We start from the raw sequence: 14,419 nt of genomic DNA on the forward strand, positions 1-14,419 counted from the left end.
GAAAAAATTTACTTATACTGTCGTTTACCTTCCCAGGGCAGAATATGGCTTTGCACGTGTTTGATTAGAATGCACTCATTAGAAGCGTTTCCGAAAAGACTTAGAATGTTTCGAATTAACATGCGTTCTTTAGAATGAATTGGCTTTCTGTTTCTGAACATAGTGAAGCAGAAAGGGGAAAAAATATTCATTTTAGGGCCGACTATCTAAACCTTAAATAAACCGACTTTTAACTATCTGAACTCACTATATAAATAATATGCCGAAAAATGGCACCAATTAAACTGAAAAGTTCATTTTAGTGGCGCCATCTATTGAATAACTAGATAACTGGACGATGAATCCCGTGCCACTTCAATACAAAATGTTCTTGTAACTTCATCAAAAGCGAAAAAACTGGTTTCAAGTGGCATACCACATGATGTATGGAATTTTCTTGCCTTGAGCGGGAATCTGATCTTTGCGGAAATTCTTCCATGTATATGTACTAAGTCACATTTGAAACATTGAATCGACATATAAGCTTATGGGAGCAGTAACAAGAAAATATGAGTTCGAAATGAAATTAACAAATCTGAATTCTATATTTAAAAAAAAAAATCTTCATAAATAAAATGCCTGCATTAGGAGCTCTTAGTGTTAGCCTGTGAAAAAATATTATGTACACGATATTCCTTTAGTTCTTCCTATCAGTTACCAAGTTCAATAAAAACATGCACTGTAAATGCACTTATTTTCGTGAAAAAGAAGTCATTGGTGATTTCGCGTATTGAAAACTTCGCGAATCTACGTAAATAAAAGAATATATGTGTATGTATGTTTCCTGGGCGGTCATTCCAAGCTCGACAGCTTGCGAGATCGAGATTCTCGCTCACGTGATCGGTTGTGACGTAGAAATGTCGCAAAGTAGTATTCTAATCTACTCGAACCTAGCCGCAAGCTAGGTTCGAGTAGATTAGAATACTAGTTCGTGGCACTTTTACATCATAACCAATCACGTGAGTGAGAATCTCGATCTCGCAAGCTGACGAGCTTCTGTACAAATCCACTGTTTCATTGCTTTGGAAATAACATATTTAAGGGTTGCCCAAATGAAAAGTGGACAAGTTGAATAAAAATAAAACTTTTAATGTAAATCAAAAGAAATCGCCACGGACGTTTAAGCACAGGTCCAAGCGTTGCAGCGGCAGGTCGATACCTTTGCTGTAGAAAGATCGGGGCTGATTCCTGAGGAAGTCTCCTGCACGGCTTCTTTCACTTCAACGTTCGAATGGAAATGTTTCCCCTGTAATGCTCTCTTAAGCGGCCCAAAGTTGTGGAAGTCACAGGGTGACAAGGCCGGATTATACGGGGGGGGGGGGGGGGGGGGCTCCAAAACTTCCCAACGGAAAATTTGTCTAGGGTCGTATGGGTTTCCTGGGATGATCTTTGTGGATGATAGTGTGAACCGTTCTTTACTCAGGTTGAATTCGTCACTGATTTCACGGGACTCATAATCTTTCGATTAGCTCGGGTCATTTCATTAACAAAGGCAATGGAATCATTGATGATTGCAATGTTTGCTTGACCCGGTATCGTCAGATCTAATGTCGTTTGCCGCCCCTTAACCATTATACCGTGCTTTCCGATCTGGATGCATCCATGGATAGCACGACTTGCCTTTTGTAACAATTTCCTCTACTGCAAACAAGTTTAACCGCTGAACGGCATTTGAGATGCATACCTCATACCACCCTTTATATACTTGAGCAGTGACGCTCTAATTGAATCATTCATTCTGATGCTATTGCACGTGTCCACTTTTCATTTGGGCAACCCTTATAAGTTTACAAATTTTTAAGCTACAAAGTTTTGTTATTCCTCCTTAAATTACTACTTTTTGTTGAAAATATTATGTGACACGTGCGGGACAAAATGTCTTTTTCGAGGGTGTTAAAGTAATTAGAGAAACCCAAGAATAATCCTCTGAAGTGCGGAATAGAGAAAGTGCGTCAAACGCTAAAATTATATTGGCAGGACTTTAGATTTATGCGTTTTTTTTCCCCTAGTTTAAAGAGAATTAACTTCAAAAAACTTTTAACATAATTTCTTCCCATATATAATTAGTGCTGTTAGTTAAACCGAGAGGTATCCTATTTTCTGAGATTATGCTCATCAAGAAGAGTAATATGTACACAAACGCAAACTAAAGCTCTTTTTCTCCCATAACCCCGGAAAAAAATGACCATGCATGTTTTAGTTCAAAAGCTCTTATTATAAGCACCATAACAATTTCCAATATCACCTCGCTTCACGTTATGGGAGAAATGTGCAAGTAAAATTCATTTTTCCTTCATATCTTAGCAACTAAGACTGCCTGCAGATCATAATGGCGAGCTAATATTGCTTGAGAATGGCACTGCAATATGCGGAGAAACATGCGCGCATCTGAAATAGTTCCGCGGGGAAAAGGGGGCTGACTTTCAAATGTTATTTAAATGCTAATAGTGTTGTTTTAGAAAACTTTGCTCTTTAAACAATTGATTAAAATTTACATAAAATTGTTCGTTTAAAATTGAGTTTTAGGTAATGGCAGTTATTTTTATTAAATTCTAAACTTCCATCGAGTAAATAGAATCGTATTTTCTTTCCTTTAAAAAGAGAAGAAAGACGGCAATACAGTCATTTGGGTAACTTTGAACCATATGGAGTAACTTCGCAAAATGTTATATTTTTTAGCTTTTTTGGCATCTAAAGGAACTGTAGAGTTGTCCATTGTTCGATGCTTAGAGTTACCATGATTTACATTGGCCAAATATAGACGCTTTCATCACGAGAGAGGAGGAGGGATGGTGATCCAGCATAATATTTCGTCGATCGACTTTTGAAAACGTTTGGCTATTTTTACCCCACTGCACGTGCGCGACGCAAAGGAGGGTAATGTGTTTATCAGTCTATGTGTGTATGTATGTTCCTATGTGGCGTTCTACAGGCTAAACACCTTGGCCAATTTTGGTAATTCTTACGTCAATCGATTTGTCTTAACCTTGGGAGCGTCACTAAACACATGACAGTAATCAAAAGTACCATTTCAAAAACCAGTTGCCATTTTGTCAGTTTGGGATGGGCACATGCTTTTAATGGTTTAATAGTTGCAGAGCGTAAATATTGATTCTCTAAAAGATGTTGGCATCCAAAGTGACTGTCAAAATCGTTCACGTGAAAAATCAAATTTTTGCAGAGTTTGTACGCTCCTTCAAAACTCTTCCAATACTCCTTCATTTATAAAAAAATTTTGAAGGGCCCTTCAAACTCCTTCATTTTGGTTTTAACTCCTTCAAAACTCCTTCTTTTTTACTTCAAGACTACATAATCTTCCTCTATGACAGTAATTTATAATACTTTTATCGGCAACTAACTTTGTCTCAAGGGCGATTTTAATGTAGTAATTTCGTGCATTTATTTTTTTCATCAAGATGTGATTTACAAATTGATCATTGTTAAGGCATAAAAGTTGAAAGTGAAAATTTTATTAGAAGCCTAAAACATTTCATAAGTGAAGTAAAACATGCTTAAATGGTGCTTGGCTGTATTTTCAAGTTTTGTGATTATTGTTTTTTCCCCCAGCACACTCTCAGTAGCAAAAGTTAGGTTGTCTAACTATTATTTAAATATTTAAAACTACATAAGTAAATGCACTGCATTAAGTGATTGTGTTAAAAAAACAATTCTTTAGTAAATTGCAGTTATGATATAGTAAAATGGATCATCCAAAAGTAATGTCATGCCTTGAAGAGGAGGCGGGCTCATGAAATTGTGACAAGGGGAAGAGAGAGAGTGACAAAAAGTGACATCACACAGGTATTGTAGCAATATGTTTATAAAAAAGTATGATGAGAGGAATTAGGTGAAGTGTGACACTTTGTGATAAAGGCGGAAGGTGTCAAATATGTTGTAAAAAAGTGCGACATTATTTAATGACAGCCCATTAGTGCTCCTTCAAAACATCATTTTACTGCTCCAAAACTCCTCCAAACCTCCTTCATTTTATTTCTGAAATTGAGTACGAACCCTGTGCGCTGTAGGTCAAGTTTGCCACCTTGCATCTTCTTTTCGTTGTCACCATTAGAAAGAACATATTATTCGTAGAATATGTTATTCCTAGGATTAAATGTCTTAGTATTGCTCTGAGGCGACGATATTATTTCCTATAAAAATAGTTTTTCATTACGATGGTGTTCTTTCAGATAAGCGTAAAAAAATGATCTTCAAATACTGTTTGTCTATTCACAAGAAAGTCTCGTTCTACAATAAATAAAGAATGGTGAATGCCGTGGGTATCGACTAACAGGGATTTTGCAACTGTTATTAGTCAGAAATAGGTTTTTAATTCTCTTCTTAAAAGTTTTTTTGCTAATTAAATGTGTTAGAAACAGAAAAATATCCTGTTCAGGAAGCAGATTGATGCACCAAACAGAACAAGCAAACTTTGTTTTCTACCATATTTCATTTCCAAAGCAAACTTTTTTCAGAAGTCATAAACAGTTTCAACTGTTTCTGACTTATAACAGTTGAAAAATAACCATTAGTCGGTTTCCACGGCATTCACCACACCATTCTTTATTTATTGCAGAACGAGATTTTTTCGCTAACGACAAATAGTATTTCAAGCTCATTTTTTTACGCTTATATGAAAGAACACCATCGTAAAGAAAACTATTTTTATAGGAAAAAATCTGTTCTGTTTAATGGTGCCAACGAAAAGATGCTGCAAGGTGACAAACTTGCCCTGCAGTTAGAAATAGGCTATTTTTCATGTGAAGGATTTTGACAGCCAATTTGGATGCCAATATCTCTTAGAAAATCAATATTTACGCTCTGCAACTATAAACCATTAGAACATTGACAATACATGTACATTGACAATAGAATTAGAAAGTACGAGCTTATGCATCATTTTTGTTCAGAATTTATGACATTCTTAAGTCCAGGAAGAAGTTTCTCCACTGCGTTTTTCTAGCGACTTTGCATGCGTGCTACATAAAATTTAATGAACTTAAATTCATAAAAATACTAGGACGTATTGACAACCAAAATAACTTTAAGCCCCTAAAATTTCAGGCTTCCAGTGTGATAAAATTTGCCGAAACCTGCTCTTAAATATTGCAATGTGTTACGACAGTTCGAATTTTAAACTCTTTTTTTTTTTTTTTTTTTTCATCCTTAAACGAAAGAACACCATCAAAGAAAAAACTTATTTTTAAAGGAAAAAGTCTGTTCTTTGTAATGGTTTTAACGAAAAGAAGATGCGAGGTGACAAACTTGAGCTATAGCTCTTTGAAAATAGTTTTTTTTTCACTTGAACTGTTTTGATAGCCACTTTGGATGTCAATACCTTTTAGAAAATTGTCATTTAAGCTCTGCAACTGTATGTAACCCATGAAAAACGAGAATTTTTACAATGGAATCACGAAGTATGAGCTTTTGAATAATTTTTCTTCAAATTTTATAACAGCTTAAAATCCAGGAAACATTTTCCCCATCGCGCTTTTTCACAAGTTCACGCACATGCTACACGAAATCTAACGAGTTCAAATTCATAAAAATAATTGAATATATTAACGGCTCAACGTACTTTAAGCGCCTAAAATTTCAGGTTTCCAGTGTAATAAAATTTTCTGTAAACTTAATTTAAATATAGTAATTTGGCACAAAAAGCTGATTCGCCATTTTGGATCACATTTTTCGGAGATCCTAGATCCTCAGGATTTGGATCTAGGAAGTTAAAAATTTGCATAGGTTAGTTTCAAAAGCATCTCTACACCTCTATAAAATTTCATCCAAATAGAGATGGTCGAGTGGGGACCCCTAGGTCACTTGACATGGAATGACTCGTAAATATCTTGAGTAGAATAGTCTAATCTAACTCATAATTCATCCTTTGCTGATCGAATCCTGTTGACGTTTATTTTGATTGTAAAAAAATGACGTTGGTATGATGATTTTATTTTATTTATTTTTTTTTAATGCTTAAGATTTTTAGAATCAGTTCTTTTGAGTTTTAAACAAAAAAAAAATGTATACATTCCTGATATATTTTCGTTATGTGATTATTTAAACCTGAAATGCTTAAGTTGCAGCAGAAACTGCATTGAGTTGGAGGAAAAAGTAACAATGACAAGCTTTGCGTTCTTTATTTCAACCCTACAGAGGTCAATTCAAATTATATCAATTCAAATTAACTATAGGAGGCGCTGCAGTAGTCAATGGTTTCTGAAAGAGATAAATCCAAGTCCCACCCACTCACCTATAACATGACCTAGACATGAGGTAGACTTTGATTTCCTTTTTTTTTACTAAAACCTGCTGTATAGCAGGTTTACCTGGGCTACTAGTACTACCAGGGCTACTAGTACTATCTTTTGCCCCCAAAACAGAGGAGAGGTTCACCTATCATTGTACTGATTGTCTCCAAATTGTCATATGAGACATCTGCCTTCACCGCACACAATTGAAATGTTTTATCTCTGACTAATTCCTTAAATGCCAAGGTGACGTATTCAAGTTCTAGATCCAATACCACACTTGCGAATCGCATTCTTAAATATTTCTCTGCGTATCGCCCTTTTGGCCTTTCATGTAAATGAACGCTTCTTGAGTAAGCATGGTCAAGTGCCATCGACAGCCAGATTGTACTTTTACTTTTTTTTTTTTTTTTTTTTTGAACTGAAAAAATACTTTTTTGTATTGTTAAGAGCTCCGGTGCCGCTTCAAACTTTCTTTAAATGACGACACAGTTCTTGAGAAAACACAGGAGATTTATTTACAGCTATGTACAGGAAGCATAGTTACAACTGCTAAATCAATCATCAGCAATTAAGCAAATGTCAATTAACACCTTAAACTCAACGGTTACACGTATTTACATCCAAATACGCAAACACAACACAAAATGCCTCACAATAAACAGACATAATACACTCTCAGCGCGATTTCTCAATCGAGACTGACTCTTTATCAGGCGGCAAGGCTATTTATAGACATCGAAAGAGAAGTTGCCACAAAATTCGAAATGCTTCTCGATTTTCTTTCTTTTTTCTTTTTTCTTTTTTTTTTTTTACTTCAGTCGAATGTTAGGGGGTTGTATGTACATACAAGAAACTATTTACAGGTTACGCTACTATTGTAACAGTATTGTTGAATTTTCACATAAAAAGATTTTATATTATTCCGTAGGCGTTAAATCTTTAAAAAAAATAACTGTTCACTTCAAACGTTTGTTTTGAACATACGCTACGTCAAAAGAGAGTTTTTGTTTTGTCCAAGAAAGCTTGTTTCAAACTAATCCGCCCTTTTTATGTCCGGTAACCAAATTTGCTGTGAATTTCCTGTAGGCATCATTGTTAAAATGAATAGCCCGTTCTGAACGTTTTTTTAGCATGTTCTTCGTCAAGAGCTTTTTCCCAAAAAGTTAGTTTGAAGCAAATCCGCTTTAAAGTTCGAGATCTATAACTGCCTTAAATTTCCCAGCCGGCGCTGATGTTAAAATTTTTCAACTGTTCAAAATTAAATGCAAACTTGTACAAATAAAAAAAAATGTGGGAATGCTGTGTACTCGTCGAGAGCTGAGCTCTTTTTCGAACGAAAAAAGTTTGTTCGAATCGAACAATTTCTTCAAAAGTTATTGGGGAGAGGGGTGGCAGATAGACCGACAGACATAAATTTTCCCCATCTCAAAACCCCATTTTAAATATTTATTTAATTACTTTTTTTGTAATTTTTGACATTTTATTTGTTTTATTACAATTTATTTTTTAAGCGATGTTTTTAAGATACAGTAAGTCTTCCTTCTGGTTTTCTTCTTCTTAAAAAAAAAAAACTTTTACTCAAAAGAGACTAAAAAAGAAAGTACACGACTTTTGATTGAAATAACTTTTTTTAGTAGTCACAAATGCATCTTTATTTGTGCTCTTTTTGTTTAGTTAATTTGTATCTCTTCATTTTTCCTAACTTCTTATTAAATGTTTTGAAAACTAACCTTTGTTTAAATTGATATTACATAGTATCCGGTTTTGCTCCACACTCGAGTTATTTTTAAAGGTTGACAAAAAAAAAAATCAATCATAAAATAACTTTATCCATCATTCATCTATCCTTCCAAACTCAAAATACTGCCTCCCAACTCACAATGTTTTCGGACGTACTCTGGCAAATGTTTTCAATAGAAATACCTCTAAATGTCTTTTAATTTAACTTCAAATCGTAACGCTACAGTTTTTGTTTCTTGAAATTGTGAGTTTGTGACTAGGAGGAGGGAGAGATAATAAGAAGTGTGACATCACACATTTTTAAAGTAAGAATCTGCTTCTGAAAAACAGTGTAACATGTGAAATAGGTAGAGGAGGGAGTAAGGTGAAGTGTGACACTTATGATACATAGAGAGAAAGGTCAAATTTATTGGGGGGGGAAATGTGACATAATTTATAGACAGTCTCTAAAAAATGCATGCTAGCTGGACAATAGGTGACTCATGCAAAATTCACGCATAAGTCTTTTGCTCAAAACGATAAACTTATTCCATTTTGCTAATAAAGGCAGTTTTCTCTACATATAAAAAAAAAGTAACGTCAAAGAAATTGAAATTCTGTCTGTACCCAGAAGACCGAATAGCATCTACAGCCTTAACGTTTTCTACAAAACTACTTCGAGCACTGGGGGGTTTGCACCTGGGGTTTTTATTTTTAATTTCGAAGTTTTTTCTTAAATTAATTTTTTAAGCTAAAGTTTCAAACCAATTGCCAAGGGATGAAAGATTTTCCACATCCCTTAACATTCTATGTCGTTCGAAAGAGATTTTTTTTTCCTGTATCAAATAAAATTTGTTCCAGTTTTCTCAATTATTTATAACAGCAGGTTTTAGGGTTACTATTTTAGCGGAAAGTCCTAGGGTTAACTTAATTCAAGCCCAGATATATATATATATATATATATATATATATATATATATATATATATATATATATATATATATATATATATATATATATATATATATGTGTGTGTGTGTGTGTGTGTGTGTGTGTGTGTGTGTGTCTTGGCTATGCATATTTTCTTTAAGCTCTTTTTGTCTTCGGGTGAGACCGAGATTGTGTTCTATGAGCTCTTAAATTACATTTTCTACGAGAGGGAGAAGGGGGATTTCATTTTGTTCCGAAGGAACTCGTTGAATGTTTTCAACCTGATTCTTTCTAATGGACAATTTAAATCTGTGAATCAAATAAAATTGCGAAGCCATCTTCGGGGGGTTAGTGAGCGTCAGCGAGCAGGGGAGAGAGCGCCGTAACTGTATAAAATTAAACTTCTCTAAGTATGAATACTTCATCCAAACACTTCTCTTTAAACGTGCTTCACGTATTTCCCATTAATTTTCCCCGTGGTGCGTTCAACAATATTGACTTTAGCTCTCAGTTGATGGTCACAATTACCGAGTTTATATTACCGAATCGATTTGTTTTGACAGGGATTTATTTGATCATCTATCGCAGTTTGTCGAAATAGAACAAATAGTAGGTAGAATTCCGTGCATTGAGAGAAAATAGGTTAAGTCAACTTTCACTCAACGCTATACTATATAAGAAAATTTCGATACGTAAGTGTTAATAAGTGTGATGATTATTCTAACTACACTTTGGCAACCGTAAGAAACAGAATTTTTATGTTTGTTAGTTTTTCGATTTCATTTAAAGTCACAAGAGCAAGGATTGATGACATCTAGTGTTATAAGTGGTCTTTTCCATGAAAAAGCCGTAAAGTCGCTTTGCACGTGACAGCTTATTATAAATTTTTTCATTAAAAGTAATAATATTAAAAAGGTAACTATTTGTTTTTTCCTCTCAAGAAATTAAACATACGTTTGTAATTTCTTAAGCAACAACATTTTGTTGATTTCTATTTTAAACGATAATTTTTAATGAAATGCGGTAGAGCTTCATTTATCGTATCTCCGGTTTAGCCGGATCAGATTTGTAGCTTAATAGTATTAATTTGCAATACTTAATTAATAATTATAAATTATGACAGCAAGAACGGAACTAAAAAATGCACATTCCCTCTTTAATTTTAGTTAAATGTTCAACTTTTGGATAGGATGTGAAATAAATTATAATAGTCTAATAAACGACATGGCGTATTTCCAGGGCCAGCCCGACCACAAGGATGCTAAACTATGAAAAAGTGTTTGCGGGATACGATCCTTTGTAATTTTATTACAAAACATCGTATTTTGCTGTCATAAGTCTGCTTGTTTAGTACTATGCTTTGCTGATTACCCATATTACCCAAATTAAACGGAATTTCGGTCATTGCCTTTGGTCCTTGTTAGTTTGGATAAACTACAGTGTACTGTTTATGAGCTTTCACGTGCAGGACAAAATGTCTGTTTTTCCGTGGAATAGACCAGATACGAATTAAAACACAGTGGTTAAAACGGAATGTTGAAATTAAATGTTATTTTTCATTTTTATGCTCACAATGTGGAATAAAAACAAAAAATAAGTTTTTAAAGCTGAATTAAAATAATTTGTCCTTTGAGCATTGAGTTATATCGGTGAAGCCCGTGCCCAGCCTACGGCCAGTAAACTTGTTTGGTGAAACCCATTGTTTTCTTCCATGTTAGAAACCGAATAGCACGATTAGTGGAAATGTCAGTAATTTCATGCCAAATATTCAGAATTCGATTTCTGAAAAACATATGTATTTAATAAAATAAGCATCAAGTAATTGATAACAGCAATCAGTGGTTATTGTAGTTTTCTTTCCTTCTCCATATTTTCCCATGTTATTCAGAAATGAATGAAATCTTCTGAAATTTTATTTCTGTCCTGAATAGCGGAAATGACTTTAATATGAGGAGTGAGCCTCGGGCAGTAAAAATCACGCCTGAGTTAAGTGTTAGTTCCCTAAGAGTAAGGAATGAGGCATAAAATAAGAAAATCAAATCCATCAAATGATTGAATTATCTGAGATTTCCGATACAGTTATTTAGGACAACTGTGAACCACATGCTTGCCACATGGGTGCTAGTTTGTTGTTATCTTGTAGCAGTTAGGCTGGCAATTTGGGGTGCGCTGCTTCACTTTTCCAACTGTACAGTAATTTGGTGTGAAGTTCGACTTCCACAGTACTCACTCGCTATAAGGACCCGTTAGGCAACCATTCACAGCATAACAACACATTCACACAAAGGAAGGACAAGAACAGGAGAGAGAAGGTACATTCATGCTCGAGCCGGGATTCGAACCCGGAACCTCCTCATCACAGTCAGACTTCTCTGACCACTAGACAAGGTGGCCGGCGTTTGGTACACTGGCCTCAAAAAGTTAAGGTACAACCGGATCTTAATTTGATCGGTTGACTTGACAACTTCGCAGCTTAAAATCAAATTTGTAGTCCAGCAACATGTCAAAGTGTAAATTGTACAGTACAACAAAAGAAACAAAGCTAACTCATCTCGGCTAACTCAACTCGGTTTCCGTTAGTGTAACTTCTTTATCGCACATTCGCTCAACAGGTGCTCTTCTTCCTTTAGGGGTCTATTGTGCAGGAATTGCAAGTGAAGGTAAATTAATTTTTCTCTCATAGTCACTTGTTTCTTTCTCTTCTTTTTTTTTCTTTCTTTCTTTCGAAATAAATTTTGAGTCATAATTTGAAGAAACTTCGAGTTAAAGGAAGTTAACTTCGAGATATTGAAAATAATTAGCATGGAGCTAAAGACAAAGAGTTCAGAACTTGATAAAACTTCGAGTTATGGTAGTATTCGAGTTATCGGCCTTAGAGTTATCGCTAATTCACTGCATGTTTTTTTCTATAAAATATAAGTGACAGTTATCTTTTTTTTATAAATGGTTTTAAAGTTCGTTATTATCATTCATGCAAACTATGCATTTTATTGTTACTGCCATTTTTTTAATGGTGAGCTTCGAAAAGCATGTTGTACCTTAACTTTTTGAGGCCAGAAGTAGTAGACGACTGATGCTACATTCCTGCTGGCAAGGCTTACAATATCAGTTTACTACTTTTCATTTTGCAAAATAAGATGGCGACACTGTACCCATGGTGTAAAAAAAGGGCGTGTGTAAATGGTGTAACTATAGGCTACGTCATATCTAGAAGGTTTTTAGCCCCCCCCCCCCTCGCCCCTTCCTCTAGGACTTTTTTTTAATGTATGTACATCAAACATTACACATAATTTGAATGTGAAGATGAATTTTATGTACATTTTATGCTTAAAAGAATATTCACATTCCCAACGTAACAAAAGATAGATTAAAATTCAAAGCTTTGCTGCACCGTAGTTAGATATGACTAAAATACTGATGCAATACACGTTCAGGTTGACGACTGGTAGAAAAAGGTAATCACCAAAATTTGATCCCACCAATCGATGTGTGCAAAAATAACAATAGTTGTTTCTTTCTTTTTTTTTTTTTTTTAATTTTAACGTGAATAAAAAATGGAATCCTAAAATATAAACTCTTTATTGGAGTAGTTGTTTAATTTGTGATAAGCAATAACACTTATAGCTATAAAATAGTGTTTCGCAAAAAACATAATAGTATATTCACAAACACATTCAAATCAATTCCTTCTGTAGATGATAAAATTTTAAATAAAATTGACCACGTTTCTCAAAATTCTGTGATTAAAGCGATATTGTAAAAAAGCACATGGATTGAGCTCATTACAAATTCGCTCTAACATTCTTTCTTCTTTCAGCCAAGACGTCTTGCAGCAGCTCGGTGGTGCGTATTGCACATCCCCAAAATAAAGTAACACCCGATCCGCCGTGACCGTAGTTATGAATAACCTGTAAGAAGAATAAAGAGAAGAACAATATAATGGTATCGTACTTATTTCCCTTTACTTTATGTTTGAGATAAAATGCAAAAAATTAGAAGTTCTGATTGATAATGTATAAAACAGAAAATGAAATCGTGAGACAATTTTTAAAGAGCGAAATTATTGTATATTCCTTTACATATTTTTTGCTAAATGACATGCTAAAATGGTTCTCTTAAAATCCAGATAATTATAATAATATTGCATCGTTTACAAGTGCAAGGATATTTATTCCATGAAACTACATGGTCAGGGTTCCCCTATAAAGGCCCCATTTTCAAGTATTGTTTTTAGGGGCCCCTCTAAAGGCCATATTTTGTCATCAAAAGCCCTAAAAGTTATGATTTCGTTATGAGGACACAGGACACATTCATAAAGTTTCGAAGAATGACCTTATAGCGAGGTTCGACTGTATACCTGTGTGGAAAATTATTTGATTTAGGATGGCAGCAACCCTTCAACGCTCCATAGCATGAACTCGAATCAAGCGTTCAGTCGCCACTGAATTACCGCCGATGAATGTAGGATTTCGATGCTTTGATGTGACGAGTGTCACCCCTTTTGATGAGACTTATGCTCCCAATTTTCGATATAAAATATTTAAGTGCTGGTACTTACGTTCAAACTAACAGTTGTAAATTAAAATGTTTTTTCTAACAATAAATAATCGTTTGTTGATTTTTGCAATTGAGATGTGGCAAGTTTAACAACTGAACTATTTTACTTCACTTGTATGTTTCTATGTACGTGTTTTTAAGCGAAACACTTTTTACCTTTAAAAGTTTCTTGTTGCAACACTGGTGTGAAGTGGTCCAATATAGTTGAAAATGTGCCTTAAAAAGACCATATTAAGGTCATATTTTTTTAATCTGCTAGAAGAGTGGGAAGATCTTAAATTTTGAAAATATTTCACAGAATGCTCTCAAGCATGCATCAAAAACACAGCTTTTGTGTGTCTCTTAGTTTTATTATTATCATCAACTATAAATATTTTATTGTGAAAATAAAATTTCAAATAATTACTTCCAATATCCCATTCTTAGTCTTCATAGTTTCTCTTTCCAAGCGAGGTTTTGGTCTTCCTGGTCGCAAGCCAACCCATTCTCTAACGATCTTTGCTTTCTGTCAGAAAAAAAAGAGAATTTGCATCGGTTAAACATGAAAAAATGGCAAATTAACTGGCTGTTAGGTAAAATACGACTCTTTTTACTTCCTTTTACAAAAAAGGAAGTATTGTATTCGCGAAAAAAATTTCACTCAAAAATCGGCCTTAACTTCCATTTTGCTCACCCTCGAATGACTGTTGAGTTTTTGAGCAATCACGATTGCTTATTGTTCTCACTTGACAGTCCTTGATGTTCCGGTTCCTTTTTCAGCTTGGACCAGGGCTGCAGCACCACCGTCCACCGGCGGCGGCGCGGCTGTCCTGAGCACTGTCCCCCGGAATCCACTTTTGCTGGGCGGTGGCGTCCATGTCCTACACACGCATGCTCATACACAGTCGCCTACGCGCGCACGCCTTTACACACATACACACGCCTAC

The 14,419-nt window shown here is 34.8% G+C and overlaps 1 protein-coding gene across 1 annotated transcript in view; it reads right to left on the reverse strand.

Moving 5' to 3' along the window:
* Positions 1-12,534: 12,534 nt before the first annotated feature.
* LOC129217402 (D-amino-acid oxidase-like) overlaps positions 12,535-14,419 on the reverse strand; it is a 90,671-nt gene continuing 88,786 nt past the window's right edge. Inside the window, exons 10-11 of the mRNA XM_054851699.1 lie at positions 13,900-13,998; positions 12,535-12,844 (exon numbers count right to left, since the gene is read on the reverse strand). Coding sequence (XP_054707674.1) covers positions 12,719-12,844; positions 13,900-13,998 — 225 coding nt within the window. The 3' untranslated portion in view covers positions 12,535-12,718. The remainder of the gene's footprint in view (positions 12,845-13,899; positions 13,999-14,419) is intronic.

The sequence above is a fragment of the Uloborus diversus genome, chromosome 2 (assembly GCF_026930045.1).
Source record: "Uloborus diversus isolate 005 chromosome 2, Udiv.v.3.1, whole genome shotgun sequence".
Classification (NCBI taxonomy): domain Eukaryota; kingdom Metazoa; phylum Arthropoda; class Arachnida; order Araneae; family Uloboridae; genus Uloborus; species Uloborus diversus.